This window comes from Protopterus annectens, chromosome 8.part0 (genome assembly GCF_019279795.1).
Source record: "Protopterus annectens isolate FY-2018-M chromosome 8.part0, PAN1.0, whole genome shotgun sequence".
NCBI lineage: Eukaryota > Metazoa > Chordata > Ceratodontiformes > Protopteridae > Protopterus > Protopterus annectens.
Window position 1 is genome coordinate 1571137064 of NC_056741.1, and position 23140 is coordinate 1571160203.

General features: G+C 39.4%; 1 protein-coding gene across 1 annotated transcript in view; it reads right to left on the bottom strand.

Annotated features, from left to right (window-relative positions):
• IGSF9B (immunoglobulin superfamily member 9B) overlaps positions 1-23140 on the bottom strand; it is a 3189659-nt gene that overhangs the window by 737826 nt on the left and 2428693 nt on the right. Inside the window, exon 18 of the mRNA XM_044081131.1 lies at positions 16257-17876. Within this exon, the coding sequence (XP_043937066.1) occupies positions 16257-17876 (1620 nt within the window). The remainder of the gene's footprint in view (positions 1-16256; positions 17877-23140) is intronic.

Below are 23140 nucleotides of genomic sequence, written 5' to 3' on the forward strand. Positions count from 1 at the left end.
ATATCTGAGGGATTACAGAAAAGGAATAACATGTTTTCAGAAGGAAATTATCCTCTAGGCCAGGTCCCTTTTATAAAAAACATTCAAACAGACACAGCAAAAGTCAGGAAAACAATATTTCAAAGAAACAGTGGCTGGGCACATTCAAGAAAAATGAGGAAATTCTCAGCCTTAGGCCCAGTCAAAGAAAATAACTGACTGTGCCACCCCTCCTTCTCCGCCCCCCCCCCTCCTCACCATCCTGGTCATTTTCTGAACTTTTAAAATAATCTTTCTCTGCATCATTCCCTGTCGCACCAGGTTGCAATAATTTTGAGGCCCTAGGAATCATTCAAAATGGGTAGAGATGACAATGGGATCTCTTCTCCATTCCTAGGAATTGCATCCCATTCTCAAAACCAGTTCCACCTGTTTCCTTACATCATTACATGATGTCCCAGTGGGTAACAGAATCAGTATCAGAAAATTAAAAAAAAACAGAAGGATTCTATGCAAGGATATTTCTGATAGCCAAGAAGGAGAGAACATGGAGACCTCTTTTGGATCTGTTTCAGCTAAATCTCCATGAGAAGGTTTCAGTGTTCCAAACACTTACTATTCCGTCTCTCTTACATCCAATTTCTCTTCTAAGGTTCTTAGTAACCCTGGATCTAAAAAAGGCCTACCACAATATACCCATTCACAGAAACTGTATTTTTTTAAGAATTCCTGTTTATGGCTCACATTTCCGGTTCTCTTCTTTACCCTTTGGTTTGTCCAACTCAACAAGGGTATTCGCTAAGCATTTAGCACCAATGATTGCTTTTCACAATAAACAGCATCCAGAGTGTTCCTTATTCACATGACTCCTTATTTGTATAGTCTATATTCAAAACTGTTAGGAGTCTCTACACTTTCTCACAAATACATTTCATGTCCTAGGTTTTCAACTCAGTTTGGAAAAGTCATCTCTTATTCCTTCTCACGTTAGCTTTTCTATGATGACTGCTCAACACATCTCAAATGATGGTATTCCAGCTTCAGAAAAAAGTAATGTTTTACAAGCTATTTCATCATATTTTTCTTCAAACTCTGACATCAGCAATGAATTCCTCAGGAGATATGGCATCTACAATTCTTGTGATTCGTCTAGCCAGATTACACATGAGGAAATTTTAATGTTTTTCTAAAAGCATGGGGCCAGCACCCTCTGTTGTTCCAAATTCATGTGCTATTTTTTTTTCAGGAAGGAACTTCACTGGTGGATATAACAGCTGTGTCTAAATCCAGGTCTTCCAATGTTCCCCTTAGACATTTCCATTCTGTAACTATGGATGCCTCAGGCTTTGCTCGGGTACTATATCCAATAGAGTGAAAATACAAGAACTTTGAGGGCATTATTTTCAAAGGAAGCCCAAACATCAATAAAATGATGGCACTGGTAAATATCCTGAAATCTCTGAATGTTCTGTGAACTCAGTGACCCCTTATTGTAATCTCAGACAGCACCACAGTCATGTGGTACATAAACATACAAGTGGGGGGTTAACCAGGTCATGTCCAGTATTCACACTAACCATGATAGTATGAGAACTTGCATTACAGCTTAACCTATCATTACAGGCTACTTGCATTCTGTCAAAGCAAAAAAAACTCTAGCAGACACCCCGAGCAGGACTAGAACAGACTGTCATGAATGAATGTTACATATAAGGGTTTTTCATGATGTAATCTATGTGTGGGGAACTCCACGTGTACCTCCATTCAAAACAGAAAGTTCTGCTCCAAGAATCCTTGCAGAAGAGCCTGAAAGACATATGCCTTCTCTTTTCCATGGATGGGAAAATTTCTTTATGTCTTTGCCCCCTTTCCTCTGATAAACAGAGTTCTTTAAAAGATCTAAAAAGACTTTCCAAATATTATGTTGGTAACTCCCTTTTAGCCCAGACAACAACAGTTCTCCCTTCCCATGAAAATGGTAAAGGGCAATTACTACAAAATACTCCACAGAATGAATTTTCTCAGACAAGACGGGGGAATCTCTGATTCATCCCAATCTGAAAATTCTTCATCTGACAGACTGGATAATAGACCTTTAATTGCTTTCAAGTAACTGTTTTCTGAGGATGTGCTGCAGGTATTAAAGAAGGCTAAGAAACATGCTTCTAGAAAATCTTATCTGGCCAAATGGAAGAGATTTTCTAGCTGGTGCAATGAACAGAACCATGAACCTTGAAAGGTGGTTCTACAATATATGTGTGAATTGATAAAATATGTGTGAATTGATAAAATATGGCCTTTCTTTTTAATCTATCAAAATTGGACATTTCTGCTAGTCTGCCTTTAGATCTCCTTTCTGTCTTGTCTCAAGGTTTAAAAGTGATACTGCACATTCATCCAGATGACCCCTCCTTTGGAATCCTAACCTTGTACTAAAAACATACATTTTTTTCCTTTTGAACGAGCCCCTAAGGCTGATTTAAAGTGTTTGGCACAGAAAACTGTGTGACTCACCTCTCTGACTTCTGTTAGGAAAGTGTCTGAGATGCAAGCTATTACATTTCAACTTAACTTAATTTTTCATAAGGACAGCATATCCTTAAGACCTGGCCTTTCTTTCATGCTAAAAGAGATAGAATTTACACGGTGAGCCTATTCATCTTCCTGTTTTCTTTCCGGAACCAAATAATGAGGAACAGAAAATCTTGCATAGTTTGGATGTCCACAGATAACTCAGATACTACACTGACAAAACAGAATACTTCAGAAGTTGAAATTGCTTCTTCATTGTCAATGAAGGTAAGGAGAAGAAACAACCATTGTTGAAGCAGACTGGTTCCACTGGGTTATTCCATGCTATACAACTTTGTTATTCACATCATTGAAAGACCCTTTCCACCAAGGTCAAAGCCCACTCCACTCAGGACTATGGTTTCTTCTAGAGACTTTTGGAAAAGGGTGGACTCTAGAAATATTCAGCTTGGTTATTTATACACATCTTCACTAAATATTATAAAATAGACTCCTTCTCCTGACCGTTAGCTGGTTTTGCTAGGAGTATTGTCCAGGGGTTCCTGGACTCTGATCCTTCTTCATTCTCCCTGGCTATCAAGGTTTTGGTCATTGTCCCATATAGCTTTATGCTTCTGCAACACTGATCACCTGATGATCATAGTACAGCTGTGTAAGTAAACTTACCATAACGGTCACTGTTCGACTAGATCACTGTTGCAGTACTAAACACCCTCCCTCCTATCCCATTATGCTCCTTCTGGTGCACCTTTGCTTTTTATGGCTTTTTCTTCTACCTGATCTATCTGCCATGGTGGGGTTCCACTAATCCTTGCCTTTACCCCCTTATTCTTAGCACATTACCTGATATTTAGGGCTTTAGCCTCCCTTTCTGAGAGGTAAAAAAGCTCTGAATTTTGGTGCCAACACTTTTATACTGGCATATTCACATGCCCCCTCAGATGTATGGGTGTATAGAAGGTACCCTAAAGCTTTGGATACTGGCCAGACATCTGATCCTTGGTAGGATACATCCCATACAGCTTAGGCTACTGCAGCATTGAACTATTTGAAAATTTACTGTTGATAAGTTTACAACTGTAATTTAGAAGTAATTTGTTCATGTAAGTGTAAGTCATGTGATTGGGTAGGGTCTTGGCACTTGTCTGTAAAGCTTCAACAGAACAACAACTATATTTTGTACATGTATAGGCCTTAATCCTCATCTTGCATACAAACCACTAATATCTAAATTACAGGAATACAAAATTTGAGTCAGGAGCCAGAACATAGTGTTAGAATTAAAAGTGAAATGTTAGAAATATTAATTCCATTTTCACTTACTGAGCACTAACTATGTAATTTGTTTTCTCTCAACACTGACTTTTATGCTTCACACTTGTCCTTAAATTTTCCTTTCCAGTCCACTGTGAAAAGTATTTTACTGTGAAAATTCTTGTTTCTCAATTTGTTTGTAAAACAGCTTGTCTCATTAAATTCTTTTTTACCCAAATTAATGCCTGCTGCTCAGAAAAAAACAGAAAATACATATCTCCCTTTTGTTAAAGGCTTATAACTTGAATGTCAATGTTTGGAAAGATCCATCATCAATTTTTGGGTCTATATTATGATATCAAAAAATGTGTTAATTGAACATGTTTTCATCAACCAATTTACAGCAATCTCCAAACGGCCACTTCAGCGAATTTTTGCCCTTTTCCCCACTGTAGTGTAATCTCGGACTTGGTATATTTAGTTGGGGGGTGGGGGGCACAGACCACCACATTGGGGGTTGTGGGGGGCAAAGCCCCCCACTTTGTACGGTTTGAAAGTTTGTTTTATTTCGTTTGGCCAAGCGATTTTTTTCCCTTGGAAAAAATTCTCTGAAGTGGCCATTTGGAGATTAGAGTTTTTGCTGTATATTGGTCAATGAAAACGTGTTTGATGAACACATTTTTTGATAACATAATATAGACCCCAATTTTTTTCAAGGTGGTGACAGCATATCTCCAACAGCTCCAAAGCTACAGGGAAATCTGACAAGGAATTCCTTGATACAGTTAATCGATCTGTACCTCCCTGTAAACTTCATTCACAAACCAGTGTTAAGTCCAGAGTGTCATGTTTTTCCATATCATAGATATTATATACTTTTGATCTGATTGAGGATGAAATAACCAGCTTGACAATGCTGAAAAGTAAAAGTAAATTTTAGTCAACCATCCATCCATCTTTGTTTATGAGTTAAAGCTGACTCCTATAACAATCCTGTGAACAGTCAAAACCATCCACAGTGTTTACTAGGCAAGGGGGGGGGGGTGACAAAATTAGATTTCCAGGTGTAGGAGAGGCAAACATCTGACAACATTATTAGAACAACGATGATCCAGAAGGAAGCAGAATGTAAAATATCTATGTCGTTATTGGGCCGTGATGCAGAGAAATCATTTGACAAAGTAAGCTGGGATTTTAGGAGTAAGGCTTTGGAAGCATTTGCATTCCCTGATACAATAACACTGTTAATTAGAATGAAATAAGAAGGGTCAGAGAATTAAAGTGGAAGGGTCCCCCTCACATAAGCTGTGTTTGAACAGCAGAACCAGGCAGGGGTGCCCTGTTTCCTGTTTGTTATGTGCTTTATATTTAGAGCTATCAACAAAGAAAATAAGGATTTTGGAAATACAAGGATAAAATTGGTATGGTAATCAACAAAAGTTGGCTTTATTTGCAGATGATTTATTTATTTTATTTATTTATTTAAATTTGTTGACCGGGAGTGTCCAACTGGACGTGGGTCCATTTTCAGCAGAGGCCCGGGGAGAAAAGCTCCACAGTAAAATAAACAGGCAGTAGTTACATTGGATTACATAGCGATTAACAATTTAACATAGAAATTACTTACAACATATTTACAGATGAAGAACATAGTACATCAGTAGACAACTAGAATCTTTATCTGTGAAGTACATAACAGGCATTAACAAATGTAACAATGAGAAGTTCCTGCTGTATAATAAGTACTAGGCTTATAAGCATCTGAGCTTGTTATCATCAAGGTAGTTAGTGGAGGTGAAAGAAAGGTAGTAGTTGGATGGGGTGGATGATGTTTTTAGGTGCGCTTTTAATAAAGTTTTGAAGTTGGTGCATGATGGTACGGAGGTGATTGTGGGTGGGAGTGAGTTCCATAATTTGGCTATGGCGCAAGAGAATAGTGCTTCACCAGCAGAGTTAATGGCTTTAGTGATCTGCAAGTGATTTTTGTTGCTGGATCTTAGTGGTCTGGTGGTGCGATAGGGTTGGAGAAGATTCTGGAGGGATGGGACATTTAGTGGATAGTTTACTAGTTTGTGGGCGAGTGAGAGTTGATACCACTGAAGGAGGTGAGGGAGTTCAAGCCAGCCCAGTTCAGCAAGTGAGAGACAGTGGTGACTACGGTAGGATGCCCCTGTGGCGAATTTGGCGATTTTGTTGTAGCAGGTCTCTAGCTTGTTTAGATCACATTGCCTTAGGTTTGTTTATACTGGAGAGGCATAAAGTAGGGTGGAGATAAGGTGGGAATTTGCTATTGAAATCTTTGCTGCTTTGGTGAGAAATTGTTTATTTCTGTATAATGCTCCTAGTTTTTGTGGACTTTTTTATGGTCATGGATATGTGAATGTCAAATTTTAGTTTATTGTCTATTTCCACTCCTAGCAATTTGGTGTGTTCAGTTGGGTATATAGTGGTGTTGTCTTTTGCTGTGATGTTAAAGTGAGAGTTGTTTTGAGTATGTTTGGCGGGTTGGAAGATGAGTAGTTTATTTTTGTTTGGGTTGAGTATTAATTGGGCATCGGATAACCATGTTTCAACAGAGGAAAAAGCTTCCTGTGTGACTTTTTGCAGTTTGGGTAGGGACTGGGCTGGATGGTTGAGTCATCTGCGTATTGGATGAGTGTGCCATGTTTGGTGGCAGAGGCTAGATTATTGGTGTAAACAGAGAAACGTAGGGGTCCAAGGATGGATCCTTGGGGAACCCCTATGGAGACAGGTAGTTGGGGAGATATGTCATTCTGCCATACAACGGATTGTTGGCAGTCAGACAGGTAACTCTGAAACCAGTTGGTGACTGATTGTGAGAAGGATAGGTTATTGAGGACAGAGATAAGTTGTTTGTGTGGGACCATGTCAAATGCTTTAGATAGGTCTAGGAAAGTAGCAGAGGAGAGATAGCCATTGTTTTTATGCTGAAGGATAGTGTTAGCAAAGGAGAGTAAGGCAGTGGTGGTGCTATGGTTTGGCTGAGTACTGGAAAGGAGGTTGTTAGTAAGGAGGTAGTGTGAGACCTGAGAGTGTATGCATCTCTCTAGTATTTTGGAGAGTGGAGAGAGAATAGCTATGGGGCAGTAATTGGTTAGTTCTGCAGAGGGTCCGCCTTTGCGGAGGGGAATTATATGTGAGACTTTCCACAATGTGGGAACGTAACGTTCTGACAGAGATCGGTTAATCAAGATGGATACTGGGTAGGCCAGAGCATCAGCTGCGATTTGTAGGTATTCACTTGGGAGGTTGTCTGCTGCTAATTTGGTGGGTTTAAGTTTAGTTAAGAGTTTTTTTATGTTGGAGGTAGGTACAGGAGAAAAAGAGAAGGCAGTGGGGAGATTACTAGTTGAAGATGTGGGTTGGAGGGGACGGGGGTTGTGTTGTTTAGCTAGTGATAGTATGGTTTGGGTGAAGTGTGTGTTGAATGAGGTAGCAATATTTTCTGAGGAGTGAGGGATGTTAGGAGGAGGGGTACTGACTTTACCTGGGTGGAGGATGGAGTTTATGGAGGACCAGAATTGTTTGGAGCTGTGTTGTGAGGAGTCTAGGGCAGACTGGTAGTATTGGAATTTGTCCCATTTTATTAGCTTTTTGACTCTATTGCGTAGTTCTAGGAATTTCTGTCTAGCTGCAGGGGTTTTGGTTTTGCGCCAGTGCTCCCAGGCTTTATCCCTGTTTTTCATTTCTGACTTAGTGGTTTTCTGTAGCCATGGGGAGGGTTGTGCTTTGGTTCTGGAAAATCTTATGGGGGCATGGTAATTAAGGATGTTCAGGAAGGTAGTATTAAAAAATTCAACTGCGTCATCTAGACTGAGGTACTTTAGAGCATGCCAGTTACATTCTTTGAGGGATGAGATGAATGTGAGTGGGTTAAAGTTTATTTTTTTAAGTATTTGACGATAGATGACAGGTTTAGCTTGGTACAGGTATTTTTTGAGTAGGAATGTTGATGAGTGATCACTGAGGCTATCTGATAAGCAGCCTGTTATATATGACTGGGGGTTCTTACTGACTAGTATCCAATCCAGGGTTGTGTGCTTGCTGGAGTTTTTATTTATCCTGGTTGGTGACTGGACTAGTTGGGTGAAGCCATGAAGGTGTAAATGATGGGTTGGATTGTTGCCAGAACAGGATTGCCAGTCAATATTGAAATCACCTAAGATGATAGTTTCTTGGGGGAGATGGTGGGTAGACCAGCTGAGGAGGTTTTCTAGTGGAGGGATGTTTTGGCCTATCATCATAATGATGATATTGTTTTGTACCTGATACATCCAGAAAATGACATTTTAGTGTTGTGGAACATTTTGAGGCAGTTTTTTGTCTTTTCAATATAAAAAAATTAATGAAGATAAAACAACGGCTATAGCCATTAATTATGTACCCACACACGAATTGGTTCAGCAATACCCACATTTATGAGGACATGATAAGATGAAGCATTTAGAAGTATGGATTTAAAAGGCTTCTGTTTTGACAGCTAAGGATATGCAAGAAGAGACTAAACAAAAAATAATATGAAAATTGAGAAACTGGAAACTCTTATTTATGAATAATGATACTAAGATGCAAGCAATGAAAATGTTTTTAGTCCCTTTAGTCTTGTATATTGGTCAGGCATACTGTTATCAACCTGAGGATAAGTTTTGGCCAATAATTAATAAAGAATTGAAGAGATAAGTTGACCCTTCCAATAGAACAAGGTGGTTACCTGATTTGAAGGGATATTTTCGAGCTACATGGTTAAGACTCATGCATAACATAAGCAGAAGGGTATACTTCAAAGTGGAAAGGGATGATAATGATGAAGAAGGGGAAGAATTTCAAGAAGTAAGAAGAGAGTGTGATTTTGGATGCAGATCCTTAAGGAGAATAACAACAACCATACAGAATATCATATTGATAAAATATCAGAAAGTATAGAACTAAGCCAATATGAGAATGAAGAAAGGAGATTTTGCCAATAAGAATGACTGCAAGTAGGGGTACAGAAAATAGGAAAGGGAGGGTGGGAATTCACTGGAGAAACATGGCAGAGGAACTAAGATATTGGGTGCAAATAACTCTGAAAGGTAGTAGATTGGGATGAGGCGAAAAAGACATATGGATTGCAGGCTAGAGACTGCCTTCCCTACCAGGGCTTGATCTCAGAGTACAGGCAAAGAGAAAAGGATAGATGAATTTTAAGTGAAAGACCTTCTCTCCCAAATCTAGGAGAGTAGGACATACTATAATAACCGATCTACTATAATAAACAATCAGAGGAGGTTAGAGAAGATCAGGAAGAGAGCGACTGGAAAAGCAATTTACAAGAAAACAATGGAAAGACATATGTATGGCCCCAAGTATGAAAACAAGTCCAGAAGGTTTAGGATCTTTGCTTGGAAGTGGTTGCATAGGTATTTTTATATCCCTGAGATAGATAGCAAATGTTGGAGGTATGATGGAGAAGACAGGGGTAACTGGGTACATATGTTTAGGGAGTGTAATGAGTTGGCAGATTTAAAAAAATCCTTATGGGGTACTCCATCAGAAATATCGGGTGAGCAAATGGCTGTAAGGAAATGTTTCTTTCGAGCTGGGATACAAGCTATGAATTTTCTAGATATAGTAAGACCTTACTACATTTAATTCTCTGGGTGCCAAAAAAAGTAATTACTAGAAAATGGAAATTAAAGTCTAAACCAATAGTATTTCAACAAATTAATATTATAAAAGAGATAAAAGAACTGGAAGAGGGATTTTTAGAAAGGGAAGATGCAAATTAGATAGAAGTAAATGGAAATTTTGGGACCAATACACGCATAATAATATTCAGGAGGAGGAGGAGGTAGAGTGAGGTTTAAGGGAAGGCAGGAATTCAGCAGTTTTTTTAATGCTGGACTGAATATACTAACAAAGAAAGTATATGTGATATATATTATATTTAAATGGACAATGTTAAAATGGTTTCTTTTCTGTTAATGCATGTTTGCCTATGTCTTAAGTGATAATGTAATAAAGGTGTTTAAAAAAAGTAGATGTCCAGGTTCTTCTATGCCTACAGACAATTTAGAGTTGCCAACCTCTCTTTCACTTATTTGGAATTTTGGAGGAAACTGGAATACCCAAAGAAAGTCCATGAAAATAAAGGAAGGGCACTCCGGCATATAATTGAACTGGGGCATGTCTTGCTTTAAAGTCACAATGCTACCCACTGATCCAAAGAAGAATATACCTCTGTAAAACATTTATTTATTTTTCCACCAGAAATTAATGAGCACAAGAAACTGTACAGGGTACGTGACTGTGAATTTAAGCAAATATTTGATTCTTCAATCACAGTCAAAATAGTCTGTGTTATAAGAAAAAAAACATATAAGAGCATCAGGCCTAAGCCAAGAAAATGCCATATGTGTGTGGTGTGCCTGTGAACTTTTCTCTATACCTGATGATTTAAAAGTGTATAATGCTGATGCTATTCATGAGGAGAAAACAAGCCCAGAATTTTTAAAAATTGTAAAAAATAAGAACAAAAAGTTAGTGAGTGTTGTTACTACATGCTCTTTAAGTTGGTAAGAAATGAACAGCAAATAACTATAGCTTACAGTCATGAAAATGGGCAATGCAAGAGAGAAACAAGTTTGCAGAATGAAAAGAACAGTCAGCCATGATACAAGTTAAGTATTCTCACAGTAAAAAGTTGCAGAAGGAGCATATTAATGCTGTTAAGATAAACACTGATCTAAAAACAGGAATACTTGTGAGTAGAAAAGAAATGCAATTCGTGATCCCCTCTGGAAGCAAGAGGCAAAAACAGACTGCGTGAAACAGATCTGTCATATAAAAAGTCAGAAGATCAAATTGAAAATGAATACTGGAAGAGTTTTTATAAGTCTGGACTAAGAAACTGGATAAATTGCAAGTATGCTGTGTTTAAGTTTGGCATTAAAGTAGTGTACGGCTGAACCCATATGTAGAAGTTTGGATTTAACTTGTAACCTAAGCAAATCTGCAAATATGTGCTTTTATATTCTAGGCATAAACTAAAGCCTGCAGGTCAAATCTAGCTGAACCTTGTGTACAAATACAGATCATACACTAGTTTTTCAAGTAGTAGCTCTGCAATCCTAGTTAAAGCAACCAAATATACTTAGCAAGGTAAATGCATTCCTTTGGACAAGATCAAAAGAATTTAGGCTATAAAACTAGACAAAGTTCTGAGTGTGGTGAGCAGAAACAAATGAAAAGGAAGGTGGAAACTGGGTCACCAGTACAGTAACAAGGGGGGGGGGGGTGAATCAAGCAGCTTCCTCCAGGTACTGTCAGGGGGCACAATTGGAAGTGTTTAACAATTTCTGATTGACACAAAGGCAGTATCGCTATTGAACTTTGGGAGATATCAGTGGGGGTCTGCTCATTATGCAAGTTAACCTACCTATGGCCCTAAACATTTTTGTGAGAATGTTTGAAAAGATCAGTCACATGTTCAGGCAGGAAAACAAAAAAAGTCAAGAATCATCATCTCAGTAAATTGAAAAGTGCTAAACAGGCATAACTGGGCAATGATCCAAATAAACTGAATGCAAATCAGAATTTTAGAGTTTTTTCAGACAAAATGCTCACAGAGAACGCAGAGTCAATTCAATAAGCATTGGTACAAATGCAGAAATATAAAATACAATGGTCTAAGATAAAAAAATCAGAAGTCTTACAGAACTATTTAGATCTTATTTAGTGTATAGGATAGTTAAAAACTGGATATTATACCATGATCCCCCCAAAACGTGCACGCTGATTGGCCAGCGTGCCCGTTGTAAATCGAGTTATACTAATGGAAAAAGGTCCGGTCGCCCGGACTTTTTTCCATTAGTATAACTCTTTAAATACTGTCTCGCTATGTTAAATGGGTTTAACATAGCGAGACAGCTTTAAAATAAGCAACGGAGATCTCCGTTGCTTATTTTAAAGCTGTCTCGCTATGTTAAACCCATTTAACATAGCGAGGCAGTGTTTAAAAAAAAAGCAACGGAGAAAGCAAGATCTCCGTTGCTTTTTTAGTGTCTCGCTATGTTAAATGAGTTTAACATAGCGAGACAGTTTTAAAATAAGTAACGGAGATGTCCGTTGCTTATTTTAAAACTGTCTCGCTATGTTAAACTCATTTAACATAGCGAGACACTAAAAAAAAGCAACGGAGATCTTGCTTTCTCCGCTTTTTGCTCACAACTCTGATGTACCGCGCAGGCGCAGTACATCAGAACCGCGGATGCCAAGACATCTGCGGAAGGGCAGTAAACAGGCATTATACTATGCCATTATTTAAGAAAAGTAATAGTTTCTTTTCTTAAATAATGTCATGATAATAGCAATAACCACTTCTGGTGTGGGTAATGCTAAATTTACCCACGGTTGGCTTTGTTTGGTCCTCGGGCCGCCCTCGGGACCAAACCACGCCAACCGTGGGTAAATTTAGCATTACCCACACCCAGGCGTGGGTTATTGCTATATTATATTAATGTGTCATCAGAAACTAAGCAGTGATAAATGCTCTGTGAAGAGTATCTAAAGCTCTGACAGAAAAGACAGAACAAGATCTTAAGTAGATGGAGTTGCTGGGAATTTTCTATTAAAAGCACCTTTTCTCTGTGGATATGTAGATGTAATTTTACCATAATCACTCTTCTGGTTTGTATTCATTTTCTTTGTTTTTTTTTTGTTTTTTTTATCAAACACTGCATAGTCTTAAAGTAACTGACCACTTAGTTTCCCGAACTGAAACAGATTTACATAAAATAGAAGAAATAATTATTTCAAGCTTAATCACTATATCTTAATATGCATTCATTACAAAAATGTTATTTAAGGCAATATTTTTTCAGTTGCACTTTTTTCTACTGCTTAGATGGTTTAGTGGAAACCACGGAAATCAGCAGTTATCCAAGTCAGAATGGAGCGATCACTTACGGACAAGAAGAAACAATTCTTGTATAGAAGCTTACATTTATTTCTCTTGAATAGTGGCAGCAGTCAGAGAATGTAACAGGACTGTTGTAGCTTCATTTACGTGGGAAGTATTTTCTCCACACTAGTTGTTTGTGTATGTGGTTTAAGCAGGTTTAAGCAGGTTTGGGAAGGAGGAGATTAAGGTTTCCCACATGGCAGTTTAGCTCCGGTGACTTTAAATAACCTTCTCAGGTATCAGCCAGGTAGCTATGACAACAACAATAATTTGGGGCCTGGAAAACAATGGAGATTTTCAAACTCACGTGGACCTCTGTTCAGCTACGTGCCAGTCAGTTAGGATACTCGTCTCAGGAATTTTCCCTGATTGACACAATCCACATGTCCTGTGCCTACGTCACAAAAATGAGTGATATCAAGATCACATAACGGTTGTAGCTGCAGAACTAGTACCCACGTTTTTCATCGTTCACATCTTCATGTAGAACTGTCCTTGAAACTTTGAAGTCCCAGATCAGTACTGTGGAGTTATACTGGTGGCTGTGGTGGTGAAACTGCATAACTGTCTCTCAGTTTTCACTTAGAGTCACCAGGTAATTACAATGATTCCGTGCATATGAAAAAAACAAGTGTGCACATGTGCACTCACAGATATCAGCTGTATGCTTATGTGTATAATACACCTACATATACACATGAAATATATCTACACATATATGTATGTATATATATATATATATATATATATATATATACATACATACATATTATGGATTCGTATCACTTCACTGAAAGAACATTTCACTGACACCCATTTCACTGAGACCAAATCATGTAAAGTTCATTTCACTAAAAGTTCATCTCACCTAAAACTTATTTCACTGACAAGTAGTATTCTAAGGCAAGTCAAAGCTATATGTCCTTTTCCCCACTGTAGTGCGAGCCTGGTGTTAGTATATATATTTGGGGGGGCACACCCCCCTGACATTGGGGGGAGCGGGGGCATAGCCCCCCACTTAATTTAGTTTTCTGTTGTCTGGCTTTGTTTTACATTATTTGGTAAAACCCAACTAGGTGGGGGGGCTACGCCCGCCACCCCCCATCCCTCCAACTATATATACACTAACACCAGGATCGCACTACAGTGGGGAAAAGGACATATACCTTTGACTTGCCTTAGAATACTACTTGTCAGTGAAATGAGTTTCAGATGACATGAACTTTCAGTGAAATGAACTGTAGATGATTTGGTCTCAGTGAAATGGGTGTCAGTGAAATGGTCTTTCAGTGAAGTGATATGAATCCATATATTATATATGGGCACTGAGCACTGACATTGGATGACTGGTGATTTAGTTGACAGCTTTTTTGTTTGCCTAATGTGGTTGACCTTTGTGCTAGAAAGCTATAATACAGGGGTTGGGAAATATGTCTTTTCCCCTGTATTGCACAATCTTGGAGCGTGGGTACTGTTTTGTCAATTTTTTTCCAATTTTTTTTGTCAGCATTTCACTTGTCACTCTGTTTACCAGTAGTTCCATATTTAGAGACACACACACACATACACACACACACACACACACACACGTTTTATATAAATATATATATATATATATATATATATATATATATATATATATATATATATATATTTATATATGTGTGTGTGTGTATACAAAATTTGGCTCCTCTTGGTGACTGTGACTGTTTAAGTGACATCCCGACCCCATGTACAAAAATGGGAAACGGGATGGTATTTGGATGGACACACACATACACACACACACACACACACACACACACACACACACACACACACACACACACACACACACACACGTAGATTTACATTTCATTTTTTCTGGTCTGTCCTTTATCAGCTAGCCTCAATCTCTTTGTATGTCCCTCTCCCAACAGCTTTCTGTCATTCTGTTATATACCTACTAAAAAGTGGCATTTATCTTTCTGAAGCATGCTATTATGCAAATGCTGAAAAGGGTTTAGGGAGGATTCACAACAGTTGCATGGGATAGTAGTCTCTCATGCTGTTGACCAGGCATGTTCTTCCCTCTTTTTGTCCCTCCCCTTCTGCATGACATACTCACACCAGATTTCATCAGCTGCTTTACCAATCATTAGCAAAAGGAAATGCCCAGAATGAAGAAATGTTGTACCTCTGACAAACACTGGAAGTTAGCTGCACTGTGGGTGTTGCACCCCTTCCCTAGCAGAGAAAAAAAGCTATCTTACTGACAAAGAGTCGATCCTTCTAGCTTGCACAAGCACATGATATATTGATCGTACTCCCAAACTCAGTCTGCTCATTATACAAATTTGTTTCTCTGGAAAACAGGAGACTATCTGAAGACCACTTGTGGTCCGGTGAGCACACAGTGAAGAAAAGGAATGAATAAAAACAGTAATTAACTTTTCCATAGAAGGCAGCTGTCTTCCTTCCTTCTCTGACACACACACAGACACACATGCACCCCCCCACACACACACATACAAACATGCACACATCTTGAACTTTATTCTATAGTACTTGGCTAGACAGTAGACTTGGCATTTGAGAAACCAAATGAAGCAGTGTCTTTATCACAAATGTTATTCTATTTTGTATATATATCAGTGACACAAGTTACAGCACCGACCGCTACAAGTGAATGCAATGAGAAGCCATCCAGCCTTCCTGGAAGACATAGCTGCTGCTAGGATGAGACTGTTTGGCTAAACAACTCTAAAACACACCAACCACTTTATTGCAAAGCTTTCGGGTCTACACCCTTCATCAGTACAAATCAACTAGAATATATATGTATATGAGTATATGTACTTATGTATGTAATATGCCTTTGAAGACAATGTAGGCATATAGTTTTACATAACTGTTATTTTAAATATATTTATGGAATGTATGATATTTTATGTAAATGGTTCCTTTAAGTTTTGATTGTTAAGTAGAGTGATAGGTGGGCTGAAGCATGTGATTTACTTGTATCTCCTATTTAAATACTGAATGATTCTAGTTGATTTGTACTGATGAAGGGTGTAGACCCAAAAGCTTTGCGATAAAGTGTTTGGTGTGTTTTAGAGTTGTTGTATATATCGAGCAGTGACACCATTGTCTTTTAGTTAAAAAACTGTTTGGCTAAAGCCATCTGTTTTTATGAAGACTTAGCAACTTATATGATCTCTGACTGTTCAGGTAAAACAAAAGAAACTAAACTTATGGATGATATTCTGAAAAAACAAATTCCAAACACACACAGACACACACAGACACACACACACACACACACACACACACACACACACACACACACACACACAAAAAACAGACAGATATTTACACATTTTAAACTTTTAAGGCTGCTCTTAAAAAATAACAGAAATCATTGGAAAGTAGAAGGATATGTGTGATCTCTGGTAGCACATTCCCCTGCATTTCTCTTTGAACATCAGACACTGAAACTTCTACAAATATATATAGTTTTTCTTGTAATAATTTTCCCTTGCACACCTACCCTGAAGTAGATAGACTTGTGGGTGAGGGTTCTGAAGGAAGGAGTTCGTCATCGGTTCTCCTTTGTGAAGGGATCTGACCAAAGATGTCTCCACTTTCCATAGGAGGAGAAGGGGATTGTGAGGGGTAGCTGGTCGCAGATGTTGCAAATGCCACCTGAGGCCTATAACTAGGGCTGGCCTGCTTGTTGCCCTGTCCAGCAGTACTGCTCTTTGCTGGTGAATGGTTGGAAGAAGATGATTTCCTAGTGAATCCAACAGCTGTAGGAGGTTGTAAGGTGATTTCTGAAATCTCTGAATGTTGAATGAGGCCAGGCTTAGGTCTGGCTCGGATTGCAAGCTCTGGAGAGCCTTCATGGGAACTCAAAGGACTTTGGGTCAAAGGAGAAAGCCTAGAAGGTTGAAGAACTACCTGGTATAAGCTAGACTCCACCTTTCTAATTTGCCTGGGACTGGGGTTTGGCTTGGGTTGAGGCCTTGGCTCGTACCACCTGGAATCAAGACTAAATGTGCTTGTGCCACTAAAACCAACCTGTTCGGATGGATCAGTGTAAGGCAATACAGGTATGCCCATACCTTGACTGGTATGTCTTAGCTGCCCTTGACTCGCCAGTTGCATAGCTTTATCTAGATGTTTTACCAGACCAGATGGTTTACATTTGCTTGGCGATTTGATGCTCCGACTCTTTGGTGCCTCCAGCTGTAACACACTATGATATGGTGCTGGGACTGGGAGAGAAGATGGGGGACCTCCCCTTGGAAGACCAGCCTTTGGCAGTGAAGTCTCAGTTATATCTTGATGGTGTGGGAATATCATCATAGGGTCTTCTAAACCACCAAAGGGAAATTCTTGTCTTCTCCACTGTTCAGGAGACCTTCCTCCTGTGGGTGTGTGGGTCAGAGGCAAAGTGCTGCTTGATGCATTCTCACTGTTCTCTTCAGGAATTGTGGGGTGCCCAAAAGGTCCTTCTGAGAGCAAAGGGGGTGAAGATACCACTGAACTCAGTGGACTAAAGTCTGGCATATAAAATGGAGGGGGGTCTTGGTCTCCAGGGCTACTGCTGAGGTAACCGTAAAACTGGCTGTGGTGAAAAGCTCTTGGAGCTGGAGGTCTAGTCTGGCCTGTGGCTTGCAGCCTGCTTTCTGCAGCACCATCTCCCTGTAAAGGCCTCTGGAACCTTGGACTATATGCTGGTGGCTGTAAATAGGACTCTTGGCTAGAAGACAAAGGTGCAGCCACAACAGGTGGGATTACAGAATCATCATTTTCTTCATCAGACTGTCGAAATTCTGGGTACATGTCTGATTCCTCTACGAATGGAAATCCTTCAATTCTTCTGGGCTTCACTGTTGCTTCCATTTCAGAGGGATCCATTACAAATCTACCATCAGGACCCCTGCTGATCAGCTCGATAGGGGTGGTGGCCTCTGCTTCAGCTTCATGCTTTGAGACACTGTACTTCTTGCTCGTTATTGCTCGTTTTGTTTTCTTGTACAGGGAGAGCTCTTTCTCCTTGCTGGGGCTCAACATCTTCTTAGCAGTTATGGCTTGGTCCTCAGAGGACTCTGAAGGAGCTCGCAGGGTTCGGATACTTTCTGGGCTGACCTTTCCTGAGGATGATCTGAGACACAAAATCAGAACTCAGTAAACATTGCCTTTGTTTCAAACAGCTGAAAATATGAACTGCTTATGATCTATTGATTTCTACAGAAACCAGTTAATTTTCAAAACTAAAGCTCAGTGACTTACCTGCCAGAAAGTTTTCATATTGCATTTTAGAGTAAAACATCCATATTTCCACTGTGACCAGTTATTTTATAGTCTGATTCCAAATCTTTGCATTTAAAATGAACCCATATGTTTCAACATTCCCACAATTAGATATAAACTTTTCAAAATCTAGGCTATTATTAATACGTTACATGAACTTTTGCAGCAAATTAAATGAAACACCAGTCTCTGGATTAACCCTTTATATGACATCAATGTAAGGGAACTATTATATTACAAAACAACAATGGATTTAAAATCAATTGCCAGAATAATCTTCCGGTTTAGCTGGCTGCATGTGTAAATGCATTCTACCTGCAGTCATTTGCATGTTGAAACTTTTACATTAACAGGTTTGGTTTAATATATATCAAAGCAGGCAGAGTCATAGCAAGCACAGATTGAGAAGGGGTGGCTGCCCTTGGCATAAGTAGTTAGGTGGTGCAAGTACTGTTCTAGTGTAGGCACAGATTGGCCACAGATCTTTTCTGAAAAATATCTGCACTAGCAAACCTGCTTGCAAAGGTTCTGGGCATCTTCCAAGAAGAATACAATGTCACATTGAATGGCATGTTTTCTTTTCCTCTTTCCAAGTTAAGGACTTAGTTGAAGATTTATCTTATTTTATATTATTTTATCGTATTTATTTATTGTGACTTGCTTCCTTTCTTCTAGAGTGAAAATGGTTCTGTATATTTTGATTACATTTGTTGTAAAAGGAGGTTATTTAATTTAAAGGTCCTCATTTACATGCGGCATTTATGAAGCAATTGCTCTCCAAAAAGGAGGGGTGATTGCTAAATATGCATCTTAATAGCAAGTCAAGAAAGAAAAAAAAAGTTGAGGCAGAAAGGCCTAGCTAGATTTAAAATATATTTTCATAAGATAAAAAAGCAGTAATAAATAAGGAAAAAGTGACAGATCTAAAAATGGGACAAACACAGCAGGGCAAGTTAGACTGTAATAGTGGTAGATAGATTTGTGAGAGAGGGATTTGTAAAATGCTGAGGATGTCAGGCAGGTGTCTGTCATGAGGAGTTTTGGTGTGGCAGAGGATATGGGGCCTAAAGAAGAATTGGGAGCTTCATGGTAAAAATACTGGCATTATAGATGATACTAGACTGCCATGTCAGGCAAGGAATTCAAGAGTGAGGCTGGAGACAAGAAGGCATCCAGAAAAAATGCAGATGGGATGTACTGGGAAGGGACAGGGAGGAGCAACAATGAAGTGAAGACATGGGTGTTTGCTAGACAAGTACAGAGAGGCAGAAGTATGCAGTGAGAGAAAGTGGAACATGTGGAAGGACAGGGACAGAGAACAGGGGCAATGGAACCAGACATGGCAGTACAGGAGTCAGCACCACCATGGAGGTTCGGGACGGGAAGAAGGGAAGTGGGAAGGGTTGCGCGCTCACCCTGATGGGAGGGGCATATGGCAGGAAAGAACTGTCAGCTAATCTTATAGGAAAAGCACAGGAGGACAAAGGAGGGGATAAGATGCAGCACAAGGCAAGGCAATCAACAAAATAAAAAGAAGGGCTTGAGTTACTGGAACTGAAGGAGAAAGGGTGTAGGAAGAAGTAGCAGCTTTGGGCCAGGAGGTGTGGAGGAGACCGATTGTGTATAGAGACAACAATGAACTGCTGACACAGGCCAGAGTTACAATGCAATGAGTAGGCCTTGTTAAGTATGAATGGAGAGAACAGATTTCAATGAAACATGTTTTGGGGCTTAGACTCCATAAGATGTAGAAAGAAGTGACTAAAATGATAATCAAAGGGGAGCGCACAAATATATGCAGGCATAAAACTCCTGAAAAAGGAATCAGCTGAGGTGACAACAAGCAGGACCAGAAAGGTAACATACAGAGTGACAGGGAAGGGGGTTGGAAGTTTTACATGTACCAGCAGTCAGCGTATACATAAAACAAAGATTACAGAAGCTGAATGACTGCTTATAGCAGTGGACAAGGGAGGAGGGCTTGGAAGTGGGGTGGGGACAGAACTGGTAAACAGACTAATTGAATGCTAAAGATCCATCTTAGCCCAGAAGGGACAGCAGTGTTTGTGCTGGGTTGGAAATGTACATCTCAATAATCATATATTAAAATAAGTGGGAAGGAATATCCCAGGAGAGAATAACACAGAATAGAAGAGCGTATATGCCTTTTGGCAGGAGACAGAGATAAAAAGAATATATACTATATTAGAGGAACAAAGAAAGTGACGCAAAACATAGCTAGGTAGTACTATTTTGTAATGCGAGAAGTCAATGTAGGAAGGTAGGAGAGCTTCAAGCTGTGTTGTAGGACAGGAGGGTTGATGTTGCTGGTATCAAAGAAACATGGTCAGTGATAAGTGGGAATAGGATGTGAAGGTTAGTCAGGAATAAAAGATAAGGGAGGGGATGCAGACTGAAAGTGTACACAAATGTGACATCAGGGAGAGAAGGAAGAACATCAAATTAAGAATGGTTCAGAGCAGTGGGCAGGGTAATAACCTAAATCCCTGGAAATTAATTACAAGGAGGGAAAAGAATTGTTAGATCAAGTCATCACAGTGCATCATCCGTGGACACTTCAAGGGAGGAGGATGCGAAACTTGGCCCAGGTGGGAATGAAAAAGTAGGGTAAGAAGGAGAAGGTGATACTCATGAGAAATCTTAATCTGATAGGAACAGACTGGTGATCCCTACTTTCATGGCAGAGGGGACAGCAGGAAATAGTTGAGTTTTTGGAATACAAGGAAGTTCCACCACCTAAAGCAGGACAATACCAGAAAGAAAAGAATTCTTGATGTGGTCCTAACCAAGACAGATGTGGTTGTGTTTGTCTAGGTGAAGGCATCATTACAACTGCAGTTCTTATGTTACTGTATAATGTAGGGGGTAGGTAGGGCAGGATAAGAATACAAACAAAATGTTGTTGGTGTGGGATTTTACAGGCATGAATGTGTTAGGTTAGTGGGAGCAAACTGAGTGGCTAAACAACCTGTTGGAATACATCAGGAATGGAGTACATAGGGATATGGACAATGGTTTGAGGATGAAGCAAAAAGACAAGGATAATGTAGTTATCATGGAAAAAAATGGCCTACAAGTGGGGTAAGTGAGGAGATATGAAGACAGAGATGAGCACAGTAAAGATGAGGGAAGCAAAGATGAGAAGGCAAAGGGGATTAGGAAGGGGAACTAGATATTTTGGGGTATACAGCAGAAAGGAGTAATGGAGAGATAGACCTAGCTGGACAATGCAAACACTGAATTTCAGGAATTTTCAGGATCAAGGAAGATTGGAGAAACAGTATGAAATGTAATGAAATCCTTTTCCTCAAGGTTCACAAAGGAAAGCAAGGGAGATGCCAAGCTGGGAGACAGAGGGAGAGCACAAAAGCGGGACCAGTGGGCACACACAAGGCTACAGAAGGAGAAGGTTCAAAAGAAATGACTTCTCTTAGGAAGGATAAAGCACAAGGACCATTTCCTAGGGTGGTGTGCTGTAAACAGCCTCACAGAGTTTTTAGGATCCGGCCACTGTCTTAGTACAGCCTCAGATGGAGGTCTCCAACAGATTATTAGCTATTGAAGACATGCCTGAAGACTGGACAACAAGTGAGGTATGGTTGTATAAGGAAGAAATAGAAAATGTTATAATTCCAAATATATTTAGTTTTAAGTTCAACATGTTTATTGAGATTAATGCACTTGATCCACTGGACCCTTAACAGACATGACCTGTGATGTCCATGTTCTTAGAAACACTATTCCTTGGCTTTTATGTCGCTGTCATCACTATATTTGTTTAATGAGTTTATGTCTGTATTTTCATTTTTATGCCTAGTTAATTATTTTTTGTTTAGCTTATGCCTAGTATTAATGCTGGTGTCTGGATATGAGCTAAAAGTAGTTCTTTGAAAAGGCGATTTAGTCACTTAAGAAATATGCAAACAAAGAAGAGACAAGTAGGTAAGTAAACTAACAACATTTTAAATAAAGGTCAGTATCATAAGTATCAGTTCCATAGCAAAAACTTGTTCCCTATGTTGTTTTGTGCAATGCAGTGGCCTTTGTGATGTCACAGCACAATTCAAAAATGAGTCACAACAATGCTGTTTTATAGCTCTGGCTTATGCATAACCTGATCTGTGCTGTGAACCGGTGTACATCATTGCAGAATGCAAATGCATATTCCAGAATGACATACAGAAGAAGGTTTTTAGACAAAGCCTGTATGCTATCATATGTTGCTGGGCAGCCCAGCCAGGCAATGTGCCCTCAGTGGGCAAACATCTATATTGCTCATCTCACAAGTAAGAAGGGCATTGCCGCCAGACAAAAATAAGTTATAAGCTCCCTGTCTCTTCCCTCATCAGGCCAATAATGGAGTACAATGCCACTTTTGGTATGTACCTTTCCAAGCACCTGCAGCAATTGGAGAGACCACAAAGGTTCCTCACAAGGAAAATTCAAGGTCTTCAGCATCTGTCTTATGAGAATCATCTGAAATCACTGTCACTTTATTCTGTTTCATACAGACTACTCAGAGGTGATCTCTGCCTTGCATATAAGGCAATATTTGAGCCTGCATTATTGGAAATGCTGCATATCTGTAAGTCAAACGGTACATGGGTTATTCACTCTAATGGCCTTAACCTGGTATGTGACATTAATAGAACCTACTGGAGGGACAGATTTGTCTCCTAGATGTTACCACACCTTTGGAACAGGCTCCCTCTTCGTGTCAAGCACAACACCTCACTGGCCCTCTTCAAAAGCAATCTGGAGACTGGATGGGTAACCATAAATTCAGTCCAGTGGTTCCACCTATGTCCCTCTTGGATAGGGATGATAGGTGCTGAATGTGGAAATAAGGGTAAAATTTGGCTAGGCGTGTAAGGGCCCTAGGGTCATTAGCCTAGTCCATACCTCTCAACCTCTTAGAGTAAGAAATCTGGACAAAGCCATACAAAAAGTGGTACAAATAGGAACAATTTTGAAATATTGATCTTACAAACTTGGAAAGGTGATAGAATAACAGGTTTTGCATTAGCATGAATTTTCTGAAGGGTATGAAGTCTAAAACTCAAATGTCTGTCATTATTTTCTAACTTCAATCTT